General features: G+C 41.1%; 1 protein-coding gene across 1 annotated transcript in view; it reads left to right on the top strand.

Moving 5' to 3' along the window:
* The window catches only part of LOC101344445 (protein HIRA), a 78,191-nt gene that overhangs the window by 29,181 nt on the left and 35,525 nt on the right, over window positions 1-13,485 (top strand). The window contains exons 12-14 of the mRNA XM_023725040.1: window positions 343-428; window positions 8,667-8,864; window positions 10,882-11,043. Of these exons, the coding sequence (XP_023580808.1) occupies window positions 343-428; window positions 8,667-8,864; window positions 10,882-11,043 (446 nt within the window). The remainder of the gene's footprint in view (window positions 1-342; window positions 429-8,666; window positions 8,865-10,881; window positions 11,044-13,485) is intronic.

Genomic DNA, 13,485 nt, shown 5'->3' with positions numbered 1-13,485 from the left:
GTTCTCATTCCTGGTGTCCACCCACTGAACCCCGTGGCTGTTGGGCAGGGGTGGTCAGCCCGGCGTGGGCTCACTGCCCTGGGAACCTCACCAGGCCAGAGGTACTGATGATGGGGAGGGAGTTACCTGAGCTGTTTATCTGGGAACTTCCTCATGTAGGAAGTTGAGCACATTCCCTGATTAAAAAAATGCTTGTTCTTTGATGGGGTGGCTTAGTTTAGTTGTCCCAAAAAGGCCCAGGAAGGGAAGTTAGAATACATTTCCTTAGAAGACTTATTTTTTGATACTTAAGAAATAGTTGGCAGAAACCGTCCATTCATTTATGTCACTCTCCCCTGCCAGAATCTTTTAAAGAAACAAGTTGAGACTCGGACAGCAGATGGTCGGAGAAGAATCACGCCTCTCTGCATAGCACAGCTGGACACTGGGTATTCGTGCATTCACCAAGCTTTCTGTGACCTTGTCTGGGGAGGTCTTCCTGTCTCCTTTCACCAGTTAGTGCTTTCATATTCAGGGTCTTCACAGGTTCTTGGGCCCTTCTGACTCATAGAATATAAAAGTGAGATTCCACCAGCCTCAAACCCCCATGCTCCTCACAGAGCTTTCATACACACTTCACTCATGCTGAAGGGCTGATGGAGGAAATCTTTGAGGCCAGGCTGAAATGCCAGCGGGGCATCTTCTCAGCTCAGTGTCCTCCGTGCTCCAGCCATGCTTGATTGTGGGAGCACCGGAAGACACACTTGGTAAAGAGTTCAAACTTTTTTTTTCTTTTGTAACTTTTTTCTGATTGTAAAGGTAATACATACACATTGTTGAAAATTTAGAAAATAGTGAAAGCTCAAAGAAGAACATAAACATTACCAGTTTTTCAGATACAATCACTGTTAACAGTATTACTTCCAGTCTTTTTTCTATGAATATTTGTGTGTATGAGTGTAAGTATAAAATAGAGTTATAACTCATGTGTTGTAACCTGCTTTTCCTCCCACTTACTGTATCCTGACCTTTCACTCATTTTAATAAATAGTCCTCTGAAGCACTGACTTGCTGATTATCCAGATTCCCATCCTATGAATGCACCATGATTTATTTAACCAGGCCGTTAACTGTGGACTTAGAGTTTGTGTCCCGGTTTTCATGATTATAAGTGAATCTTTGAGCACGCTTGTGACTGTTCCCCTCGGGATAATTCCTAGAAATGGAATTGCTGTGCGAAGTGTAGGCCTCTGAGACACATTTCCCACTGGAGGTGGGGAACTGGGAGTGGGAGTGGAGAGGGAGCAGTGGTCACATTCACCATTTGCCATTGTCTCAACATCTAGAGTCAAGCTTTTGTGTTGCTCTCTTCAAAATGAGGTATGTTGATTCAAAGTAAATAGGGCCCCATGTGAAAGAAATAGATGCTTACTATCAAGATCATTCACACTGGGTACTATAATCATTCAGCTGACCTGCGCAGGGCATCCAGGGTGCTTTGTGAAGACCATGCACAGTAGTCTTCCGCACTGTGGTTTTTTCACCCATAAGTTTTTCTGAATCTTCTTAAAGTCTGGTGAGGCTTCCAATCATCCATGTGTCAGTCAGACTTCTTGTGTTAGGTGTGTGGACACAGACCTTGGAGGGCAAAGACCTGACTGGGTGGAGCTAGAACCAGGCCTCCTGACTCCTTTAAGAATAGGAATTTTCTTTTGATAAAGCCTTTTTCCCCTTGGGACCGTACAGGGGTAATGCCACCTGCCTACTTTTTATTAGGACAAATTAGACCAATCAGGTGAATGTGCTTTGAATACTGCTGCGCCTAAGGGAGTGAGGGGCATGGATGTGGTAGTAGTCACACTTCTGTTCTCTGGGTCCGTCTAGGCCTCACTTTGTGAGGAGGCAGAGGAGAAAAGTGGCTTCCTGCATGGCCTTGAGCCAGCTTTCTGCCAATAGGGTGCATATTTCTGACATTAGAACCTGATCCCTTTGGTCTTAAAGGCTTTTTCGCCCTCCAGCTTGCCTGTTAAAACAAGTAGCAACGGAATAGATAAATTGTTAGCTTAGCCAGTCCAGAAAAGAAATAGCACAAATATTCCAGTAGAAATAACTAGGAAATAACCACAGATACAAAATAAATCAAAAGGATAAGAGACTTCTTTGCCGAAATCTGTGCAAATTTAAAATGAATGATTTTTTTAAGGAAAAGAAAGTCACCAAAAGAAGAAAATCTGTACAGATGAATTATTATAAAAGAAGTAGAAGACACTGTCAAAGAGTTAACCCCACCAAGGCCAACAGACTAAGAGGGCTTCAGAGGGGAATGTTAACAAATTTTTTAAGTAACACATAGCTCTAATACTACGTAAAATGTTCTAGTGCATAGAAAAAGAAGGAAAGCTTACAAATTCTGTTTATGAAATGAATATATCAAAACATGATGAAGATTGAACATAATAAATTCCGGATCAGTCTTACTTCTAAGTATCAATGTAAAAATCCCAAGTAAATAGTAGCAAACAAAGGCTTATAGCATAGTAACAGACTAGTACACCATGATCAAATAAGGTTTATTTCATGAAAGCAAGGAGGTTCAAATTTTGGAGAGTATTAATTTAATTCTACGTGTTAATATATCAAAAGAAATAAATTATGCGATCATCTCCATAGATGCTGGAAGTCATCTAGATGAAATTCAGCATCATTCTTGATTTAAAACACAATTATACGGGAGTCGATGACTATCTTATTTCAAATTCAAGAACTAAATAAACATCTACTCTCGTGACTGTGATTTAACCTCAAAACGATGTTATAGTCATGAGTTTCTAGCCTATGCATTTAATCAAGAGAAAGAAATAAACTGTAAAAAGTATGAATCCAGGAAAATACGAAGCTGTCAAAAATGAAATGGAACACCTGAAGATCAATATTCTAGGCATTAGTGAGCTGAAATGGACTGATATTGGCCATTTTGAATTGGAGAATCATAGTCTGCTATACTGGGAATGACAAATTGAAGTGGAACGGCATCTCATTCATTATCAAAAAGATTCATTATCAAAAAGATCTATCCTGAAGCACAAAGCTGTCAGGAATAGGATCATATCCATACACCCAGAGGAGGACTGGTTAATACAACTATTATTCAAATTTTTGCACCAACTACTAATGCCAAAGATGAAGAAATTGAAGATTTTTACCAACTTCTGCAATCTAAAGTTGATCAAGCATGCAACCAATATGCATTAGTAACTACTGGTGACTGGAATGTAGAAGCTGGAAACAAAGAAGAAGGATTAGTATTTGGAAAATATGGCCTTGATGATAGAAAAGATGCTGGAGGTCACGTGATAGAATTTTGCAAGACCAACAGCTTATTCATTGGAAATACCTTTTTTCAACAGCATAAATGGCAACTTACACATATGGACCTCTCCAGATAGAATACACAGGAATCATATCAATTACATCTGTAAAAAGAGATGATGGAGAAGCTTCATATCATCAATCAGAACAAGGCCAGGTGCCAGTTGCGGAACAGACCATCAGTTGCTTATATGCAAATTCAAGTTGAAGCTGGAGAAAATTAAAACCAGTCCACAAGAACCAAAGTATGACGTTGAATATATCCCACCTGAATTTAGACACCATCTCAAGAATAGATTTATCACATTGAACACTAATGACCAAAGACCAGAAGAGTCGTGAGATGACATCAAGAATATCATACATGAAGAAAGCAAAAGGTCATTAAAAAATACTGGAAAGAAAGAAAAGACCAAAATGGATGTCAGACGAGACTCTGAAACTTGCTCTTGAAGGTAGAGTAGCTAAAGCGAATGGAAGAAATGATGCAGTAAAAGCTGAACAGAAGATTTCAAAGGGCGGCTTGAGAAGACAAAGTAAAATATTATACTGAAATGTGCAAACACCTGGAGTTAAAAAACCAAAAGGGAAGAAGATGCTTGGCACTTCTCAAGATGAAAGAACTGAAGAAAAATTTTCAAGCCTCGAGTTGCAGTTTTGAAGGTGTCTATGGGCAAAATATTGAATAATGCAGGAAGCATCAAAAGAAGGTGGGAGGAATACACAGAGCCACTGTACCAAAAAGAACTGGTCAACATTCAACCATTTCAGGAGGTAGCATATGATCAAGAACCGATGGCATTGAAGGAAGAAGTCCAAGCCGCACCAAAGGCACTGGCAAAAAACAAGGCTCTAGGAATTGATGGAATATCAGTTGAGATGTTTCAGCAAACTGATGCAACACTGGAAGCACTCACTCATCTATGCCAAGAAATATAGAGGACAGCTACCTGGTCAACTGACTAGAGGAGATCCATATTTGTGACGATTCCAAAGAAAGGTTATCCAACAGAATGTGTAAATTATTGAACAGTATCATTAATATCACACACGAGTAACATTTTGCTGAAGATAATTAAAAAATGGTTGCAGTGGTACATCAGCAGGGAACTGCCAGAAATTCAGGCCAGATTCAGAAGAGGACATGGAACAAGGGATATCATTGCTGATGTCAGATGGATTTGGCTGAAAGCAGAGAATACCAGAAAGACATTTACCTTTTTTCTATTGGCTATGCAAAGGGATTTGACTGTGTGGATCATAACAAATTATGGATAACATTGCTAAGAATGTGAATTTTATAACAGTTGTGCTCATGTGGAACCTGTGTGTAGACCAAGAGGCAGTTGTTTGAACAAAATAAGGGGATACTTATAGGTTTAAAATCAGGAAAGGTGAGTATTGGGGTTGTATCCTTTCACCATACTTAAATTCAGTCTGATACAGAGCAAATAATCCGAGAAGCTGAGCTATATGAAGAAGAACATGGCATCAGGACTGGAGAAGAACTCATTAACAACCTGCAATGTGCAGATGACACTACCTTGCTTGCTGAAAATGAAGAGGACTTGAAGTACTTGCTGATGAAGATCAAAGACTCCAGCCTTCAGTATGAATTACACCTCAACATAAAACAAAAATCCTCACAACTGGACCAATAAGCAACATCATGATAAATGGAGAAAATATTGACGTTATCAAGGATTTCATTTTACTTGGATCCACAATCAGCACCCATGGAAGCAGCAGTCAAGAAATCAAACGATCTATTTGCATTGGGCAGATCTGCTGCAAAAGACCTGCTTAAAGTGTTAAAAAGTAAAAATGTCGTTTTGAGGGCTAAGGTGAGCCTGACCCAAGCCATGGCATTTTCAGTCACTTCATAATACATGTGAAAGCTGGACAGTGAATAAGGAAGACTGAAGAATTATGAATTATGGTGTTGGTGAAGAATATTGAATATACCATGTAATGCCAGAAGAATTAACAAATCTGTCTTGGAAGACGTACAACCAGAACACTCCTTAGAAGTGCGGATGACAAGACTTCATCTCACATACTTTGGACATGTTATCAGGAGGGACTAGTCCCCGGAGAAGGACACCATGCTTGGCAAAATAGTAGGTCAGTGAAAAAGAGGAAGACTGCCCAATGTGGTAGATTGACACAGTGGCTGCTATAATGGGCTCAAATATAGCAATGATTGTGAGAACGGTGCAGAACCGGGCAGTGTTTGTTTTTGTTGTACTTAGGGTTGCTGTGGGTCGGAACCGACTCGATAGCACCCAACAGCAACAGAGCTTCTAACCCATGCAGTTAATCGAGAGAAAGAATAAAGGTATAAAAACTGGAAAAAAGGAGGTAAAATGTATCCTTTAAAGGTGGTACTATCTACAAGAGAATCCACTGATAAAACTACCATAGACAGTAAAAGAAGACGTATAAGGTGACTGGATCCAACCAACATAATGAGATCAAGTAGTACCAAGTACTATTTAGAAGATATAAAAGAGTAAATCACATTCAGAAATGAAAAACTTAGAATATAACAAGAAGTATAGACCCCTAATTTTATAAAGAAATACTTTAAAACCCTACTGAGAGAGTTAAAAGAAAACAAAGAAATAACTAGAAATACATACCATTTATTAGCTAGGATGATTCAACATCATAAAGACGTCAGTTCCCCCTTAACCTTTAAATTTAACATGTACCAATGCAAATAACCACAGCAATTTTCAGAATAAGACAAGCAGATCCTAAAAAAGTTCACGTCGAAAAATAAATAATCAAGAATAGCCAAAATATTTCTGAAAAAGAAGATTTGTTGGGGAAGACTAGTCTCACCAGTAATTAAAACTTATAAGTTATAGTAATTAAAACAGTGAGTTACTGACACTTGACGAGACAGGAATGGAATATAACAGAAAATATACCCAAATATTTATGGGAATTTTAAAGGTAATATTTCACATCAGTCAAGAAGTTTGATAATTCAGTAAACGAAGTTAGGACTAGAAACATAGTTGGATCCCTACTTTACTAGTACCTGTTGCCAGTTAGTTGACTCCAACTCATGGCAACCCCGTATATGTCAGAGTGGAACTGTGCTCCACAGGGTTTTCAGTGGCTGATCTTCTGGAAGTAAATCACCAAGCCTTTCTTCCGTGATGCCTTGGGGTGGACTTGAACCTACAACCTTTTAGTTAACAGCCAAGTTCATTAACTGTTTATGCCATCCTACTTTACAAGTGGGGCCCTGGTAGTGTGGTGGTTAAGAGCTCAGCTGTTAACCAAAAGGTCAGCAGTTCGAACCCACCAGTTAAATTTAACTTATAGTTAAATTCATTCTTGATTGTTCAGATTTTTTCTCTATTTAACTTTTGTTGTTGTTGTTTTTTAAGTTTGCTTTTGCTTTAGGTGAAAGTTTACAGAGCAAATTAGTTTCTCATTCAAAAATATATGTACAATTTGTTTCATGACATTAGTTGCGATCCTTGCAATGTGTCACCACTCTACCCTTTTCCACCCTGGGTTCGCTGTTTCCATCCATCCAGTTTTCCTGTCCCTTCCTGCCTTCTGATCTTTGCTTTTGGGCAGGTGTTGCCCATTTGGTGTCATATACTTGATTGAACTATGAAACACGTTCCTCACATGTGTTATTGTTTGTTTTATAGACCTGTTGGCTGAAAGGTGAACTTCTGGAGTGGCTTCAGTTCTGTGTTAGCAGGGTGTCCAGGGGCCATAGTCTTGGGGGTTCCTCCAGTATTGCTTAATTTTTTTTTTTTTTTTTAATTTTAGAAGATTTCATGGAGGGGTATGTTTTCAAAGTTGGGTAAAAAGTCTTCTCTACAAATGATAGAACATTAAGACCACTTAAAAATAGCATATTCTGGCAAGGAAAAATACACCATAGACAATGAAAACACAATAACTTGGGGAAGGTATTTCTTGCTCATGTAAGAAATGTTTTTCTTAATAGGTAAAGAGGTCCTACAAATCAATCAGCAGTACAGACCAATAACCAAATAGAGCAGTAGATGAAGGACATGAACAGACAATTCACAGAAAAAACAGAAAATCAAATGTTTCTATATGAAAAAAAGTTCAGTCTCACAACAAAATAATTGCAAGTTGAAACCATAATAAGATACCAGCTTTCACCTGTCAGATTGGTAAATAGCAAGAAATTTGATAACTTGGTGAGGGTATGAGGAAATAGCCACTCTTCGTATATGGCTTGTAAATTGGTTAAACCTCTGAGGAGGGTATTTGAGAAACAGTAATCAAAAATAATTAATGAACATTCCATTTGCTTCTGCAGTTCTACTTATAGAAATTTATCCTACGCAGTATGTGAAGTGACAGGCGTGATGATGATAATTATAATATTAGGCGTGTTTGAGCAGCTACTGTGTGTTCTAAAGGAGCCCTGATGGTGCAGTGGTTAAGGCACTCAACTGCCAACCAAAAGGTCAGCAGTTTGAAATCACCATCAGCTCCACGGGAGAAAGATGTGGCAGTCTGCTTCCGTAGAGATTTACAGCCTTGGAAACGCTATGTGGTCACTGTTAGTCGGAATCGACTCGATGGCATTGGGTTTGGCTTTTTGATGTGTTCGAATATATGCTGCATTAGCTGCTTTAGTCCTAACAGTGACAATTGTGCAGCTAGGAGTCTGAGGCAAAGAGTGGTAAGGTACCCATGGTCACAGAGCTGGCAAGTGGCAGAGGAGTTAGACCTGAGCAGTCCGGCCCACGCCTCTCAGTCTTAACACTGCAATATATTGCCTCTTGTTGCAGTAGTATCTGTTATAGGAAAAACTGGGAGACAGCCCTGACATTCTTCATTAGAGGCTGGATTAAATCATGGTACATCCAAATAGTGGTATGCCCTTAACAAAAAGGTGGCCCTCTATATACTGCATTTCATTAGTTCTAAGACATGTTTGAGTCAGAATTGACTCAATGGCACACAGCAACAAAAAAGACACGTTTGCATATTTTAACACCTCTGAAATCAGGGTGCATCTTATGATCAATGATGTGTGACAATTATAATTGGTAGCATTTTTTTCTTTCTAGTGGTACATAAAGTACCAGTGCATCTTATAATCAGTGGTATCTTAGATTTAACTAAAAATAGTGTATCAAGTAATTTTAATTTTCTTTCTGCTTTTCTGTAACTGTCCAAAATTTCTGCCATAAACATGTAGTTCCTTAGTACTGAGAGGAAAAAAAAAAGTTATTTAGAATGTATAAAGTACTTGCCGTGGTTTCTTATTTTTGAGATTGACTTTCATTCTTGCTTGGTGACAGGGACTTCTCCACGGCATTCTTTAACAGCATCCCACTTTCTGGGTCTCTGGCGGGAACCGTGCTCTCCTCTCATAGCAGTCCACAGCTACTGCCACTGGATTCCAGTACCCCCAACTCCTTCGGAGCCTCGAAGCCTTCCACAGAGCATATGGCGGCAGTTGGCGCCAAGCCTGTGGGCGAATCTGTCAGTAAAGACAGGTTAGTCGTCCCTGGGGAAAATTCAGGTTTGGTCACAGTTGCAGGTAGAGAGAATTTCATTCTACTTGCACTTTCTGGCCCCTTTAATAAGGAAAGAAATGCTTGATGTCAAATGAGGGCATCCTCAGAAGGGAAGCACTTAGTCGGGTGAGTCTCTGATGCACAGAACCATAAGGACTTCACAAGGAGGATGTCATAACTAGCCAGTGGTGTGGTTCTGATGGAAAGATGCATCCCAAGGGCTGAGCTGCTAGGATTGGGAAAGCTGTTGGTGAGATTTTGCCTCTGTAGGGTCTACACTGCAGGTGGCCTAGCATTTCTGAAGCTTGGGCCTCTACTTTGCTCTGCTGGGAGCATCACCACACTCATTCATCCTAGCCAGGTGCTTGTGCGCTAGGGCTCAGACACACCTTACCACTCTCAGAATTATATTCACTCAAAGAGCCCGTGTCTTCACTGACGGTTACCTGGAAACCAAATTAAAAGTCAAAAAGGACCAGGTGTACATGAGTAAGATCCAGGAATTCTTCATTCATCAGCAAACATTTGCCCAGCATTTGCTTTGGGTTACACACTATGCTAGGGCCCAGGCACCCATGGGTGATTGATTGATTGGTGCCTTTACTCAGGGAGTATATAGGCGAGTGGGAGAAGAGGCAGCCACAGGATTGCAGAAATAGCTCTTTGAATCCCCTGGGAAAAGATGGCTAGCCATCTCGGGGGTTGGTGGCCAGGTCTCAGGAAGGCTTCTCATATGTGTGTGCCACCCAAGGACCGTACAAGCCAACCAAGGGAAGGACCATACAAGCCAACCAAGAGAGGCAGTAGAGATAGCGGTAAGATCAGAGACCCTGAGGAGTGGCAGGAAAGAGGAGAGAAAAGCTGGGCTTCTGTGCTGAACCAGGGACTCTAGTCTTTTTCCCTAGAGACCATAGAGAGACACAGAAGCCTTTTAGTAAGATCACTCCAGCAGACAGTGGTACCCAGATTTAGCCATCGCCTTAGACCCAAGTGATACTGTCAGAAGTGAGTCTCCATTGGTGGAGATGGAGTCTTGTGCTATTGCAGCCCTCTATTTGTGGGTGCTGGTTTCATGACCATGGAGGCATGCACTAAGGGTCAAGAGTCACTGCTTTAAGGGAAGTGTAAGGTAGAGTTAGAAGAGAAGGAGCCAGGGTTAGGAAGCAAACTGTCCAGGGAGGAAGGATGGAGGTGTGGGCTTGATCTGAGTCCTAGGTCCTGAAAGGACAGATAGCCCAGATCTGAAAATTTTCGGGGATCTACCCTTACATAACTTGGTTGTCACAGGTCATGGGGAAGGAGGAGAGGGCTTTCCAGGATGACTGCCAGGCAGGTGGATGAAGGTCAGGGTGCATCAGCCTGGATAAGGTCAGCAGGATGGCCAGCCTTTGGACTGAGTGTGCGAGACAAGCTTGGGCATGGAGATAAGTGGGCAGGCTCATGCCTGGGCCTCTCTAACCTATGGAGTGAGTACTTGGAGGAGAGTACTGGAAACTTTTTTAGTCTCAGTGAGAGCTGGGAGGGGCTTCCTGGGTGGCAGGGGCTTGGCTGAGAATGAAGCAATGGCTTCAGGACTCTGAATGGGGGCTTTTCTGGTCAGATCCATTGTGCAAGCAGGAAAGGCTGGTGGTTGTAGTGGTTTCAGGTGGAAATGTTGTACTCAGGTCATGGAGATGGGGCAGTATGGTTGGGGAGAAGGCTTGTAAGGATCGTTTTCAGGGCCTCGTGCTGCCCCACAAGCTCTCAGAACAATGCAAAGGGCCAAATGTGAATGCACTGCACATGACCTCAAGTAGCCAAGCTTCTAGAACTTTAACACTGGAAAATGTTAAAGAAAAAGTCAGGAATAGTAGATTGCACCTTGAAATTTTTTTGTTTATAGAAAGTTCGACGTTCCTGCCCCTTTTGCTTGGCTCTAAGTAACACAGATCCCAGACTCCCAAATCCTTGCTATGTCTGCTTGATGTACTCTCTTATCTTCTCCCCAACCCCCCAGTGTGACTGCTACCTCTGCTTCTGCTGCGTCGTCCCCCTCTGTGCTAACCACCCCGTCCAAGATTGAACCCATGAAAGCGTTTGACTCGCGATTCACAGAGCGATCCAAAGCCACGTCGGGTGCTCCCGCCATGACCAGCGTGACACCAACAGCCGTTGAAAGGTAGGTGGTGGCTGCCTGGGTTCCTGAGAGATCGGGGAAGGTACAGATGTGAGGCTGGCAGTGCAGGTCCACTTTCCCACCAAGGAGTCTGCCCTTACCATCGGGAGAGCCTATCCAGTCACTCCAGGACACGGGCGCAAGACTGCAGGGCCCTTGGTGAGCTGCGAGGCTGCTTTTTGCTGGAAGATGGCTGGAGGAGCCATGGGGGAGGGCTCAGAACTGGTCAGTGCAGAGGCTATGCTTAGAAGAATGTGGTAGTTTGAATGGAGCCCGGGGTTTACCAAAAGGGAAGCAAGAGAATGGTTGGAGAGGTGGATGGCTCTGGTATTGTGGCACTGTGGAAACAATGGCCTTTTGCTCAGAAACTGACCAGGAGGTAGGGAGATTGGATAAAAGTGATTTGGGTGGGGTCTTTGTGAAGGCCAATGGCTTCTGAGGTCTTGTAGGCTCTTTGCTACTTGTCTGTTCTCTGTGCTCACCCCATTTGATGACAGCCAGGTCACATAGGATGTAGTTCTTTATTTCTTGGGGGTGCGGGAAATCCTCCTCCTGAGGCGACCAGAGCAATTGTGTGCAGCCTCTACTCACTGGCACCCAGCTTTTCTGCATCCTGCTAGGATCCCTCCTTCCAAGCCACTGTAGGGAACTGAGTGTGCATCCAGTGAGTCAGGAGCTAGATAAAGTAAGAAGTGGGCCTGGCCACCTTGCTCCACAGGGGCCGGGATCCTAAGTGCTGTCCTGTCGTGGGTGCATCCACTGCAGGGTGACTAGGGGCTGCTTGTCTGGACTTGTCTGCTTTGTCAAAGGTCAGCTGATTGTATTTGTGTGGGTCTATTTCTGGGCTCTCTATGCTGCTCCATTGACCTATATGTCTCTTTTTTTCGCCAATACCACACTGTCAGAGTGCAATAAAAAACAAAACTATTCGTTTTGTAACTGTTTTCTGTTCATTGCACTTATTCTTTGGTTTGTTGTTGTTTTGTTTTTATTTTCCCTCTCTTCTGCCTTCTTTGGTTTTAACTGAGCTTTTATATGATTCTTTTGTCTCTCCTTTCTTAACACAGCAATTATACTTTTTTTTTAAATGTATTAGTTGTTGCCCTAGAGTTTGTAATATACATTTGCAACTAATCTAAGTCCATTTTCAGAGAACACTACACCATTTCATGTATGTACAGGAGCCTTGTAACAGAGTATTCCTATTTCCTCCCTCGTATCCCTTATAACATGACTGTCATTCATTTCACTTATCCATAAGCTATAATCATCTAATACATTGTTACTATTATTTTGAACAAACATTTATTATATCAGTTAAGGATAAGAAAGAAGATTGTATTTTACTTTTACTCCTTCTTTAACAGTCTTCCTTTCTTTATGTAGAACTGAGTGTCTGACCTATATCATTTTCTTTCTCTGAAGAACTTAACATTTCTTGCAAGCAGGTCTACTGGCAACAAATTTCCTGTTTTGGGATTTGTTTGTTTTGTTTTGTTTTTTTTGTCTGAGAAATTCTTTATTTCTCCTTCACTGTTAAAGGATAATTAATTTCATCGGATACAGAATTCTAGGTGGTGGTTGGTTTTTTTTTTCTCAACACTAAATATTTCACTCCGTACTCTTCTTGCTTGCATGATTTCTGAAGAGAAGTCTGATGTAATTTTATCCTTCTTCCCTTATAGATAAGGTGGTTTTTTCCACTGGTCTCTTTGTCTTTGTCTTTCTGCAGTTTGAATATGATGTGCAAAAGTGTAAATTTTTTGGTATTTATCCTGCTTGAGGTTCTCTAAGCTTCCTGGATCTGTAATTTGGTGTCTGTCATTGGTTTTCGAAAATATTCAGACATTATTCCTTCAAATATTTTTTCTACTCTTTTTCTCGTTCTCCTGGTATTTCCATTATGTGTATTTTACATCTTTTGTAATTGTCCTACAGTGCTTGGATAGTCTCTTCATTTTTTTGGTTTTGATTTTATTTTCATTCTTTTTTCTCTGCATTTCAGTTTGGGAAATTTCTTTTGACATATCTTCAAGCTCACTGAGACTTTCCTCAGCTGTGTCTAGTCTAATGAGTTTGTCAAAGGCATTCTTCATTTCTGTTACAGTATTTTTGATGTCTAGCATTTCTTTTTTATTCTTTCTTAGCATTTCCATCTGTCTGCTTACCATTACCCACCTGTTCTTGCATGTTGCCTACTTTTTCCATTAGAGCTCTCGGCATATTAATCATAGTTACTTTAAATTCCTGGTCTCATAATTCCAAAATCTCTGCCATATCTGAGTCTAGTTCTGATGCTTGCTTTGTCTCTTCAGACTCGGTTTTTGTTGTATGTTTGTTTGGTGTCTTTTACCATGCGTTGTAATTTTTTGTTGACAGCCAGACACAGTGTATTGAGTATTAGGAATTGAGATAAATAAGCCTTTAGTGTGAGGTTTTATGTTT

Source organism: Trichechus manatus, unplaced genomic scaffold (assembly GCF_000243295.1).
Source record: "Trichechus manatus latirostris isolate Lorelei unplaced genomic scaffold, TriManLat1.0 scaffold00282, whole genome shotgun sequence".
In the NCBI taxonomy this organism is placed as follows: Eukaryota; Metazoa; Chordata; class Mammalia; order Sirenia; family Trichechidae; genus Trichechus; species Trichechus manatus.
Note: the sequence above shows the minus strand (reverse complement) of the source record. Positions and strands in the feature narration are given on the sequence as shown.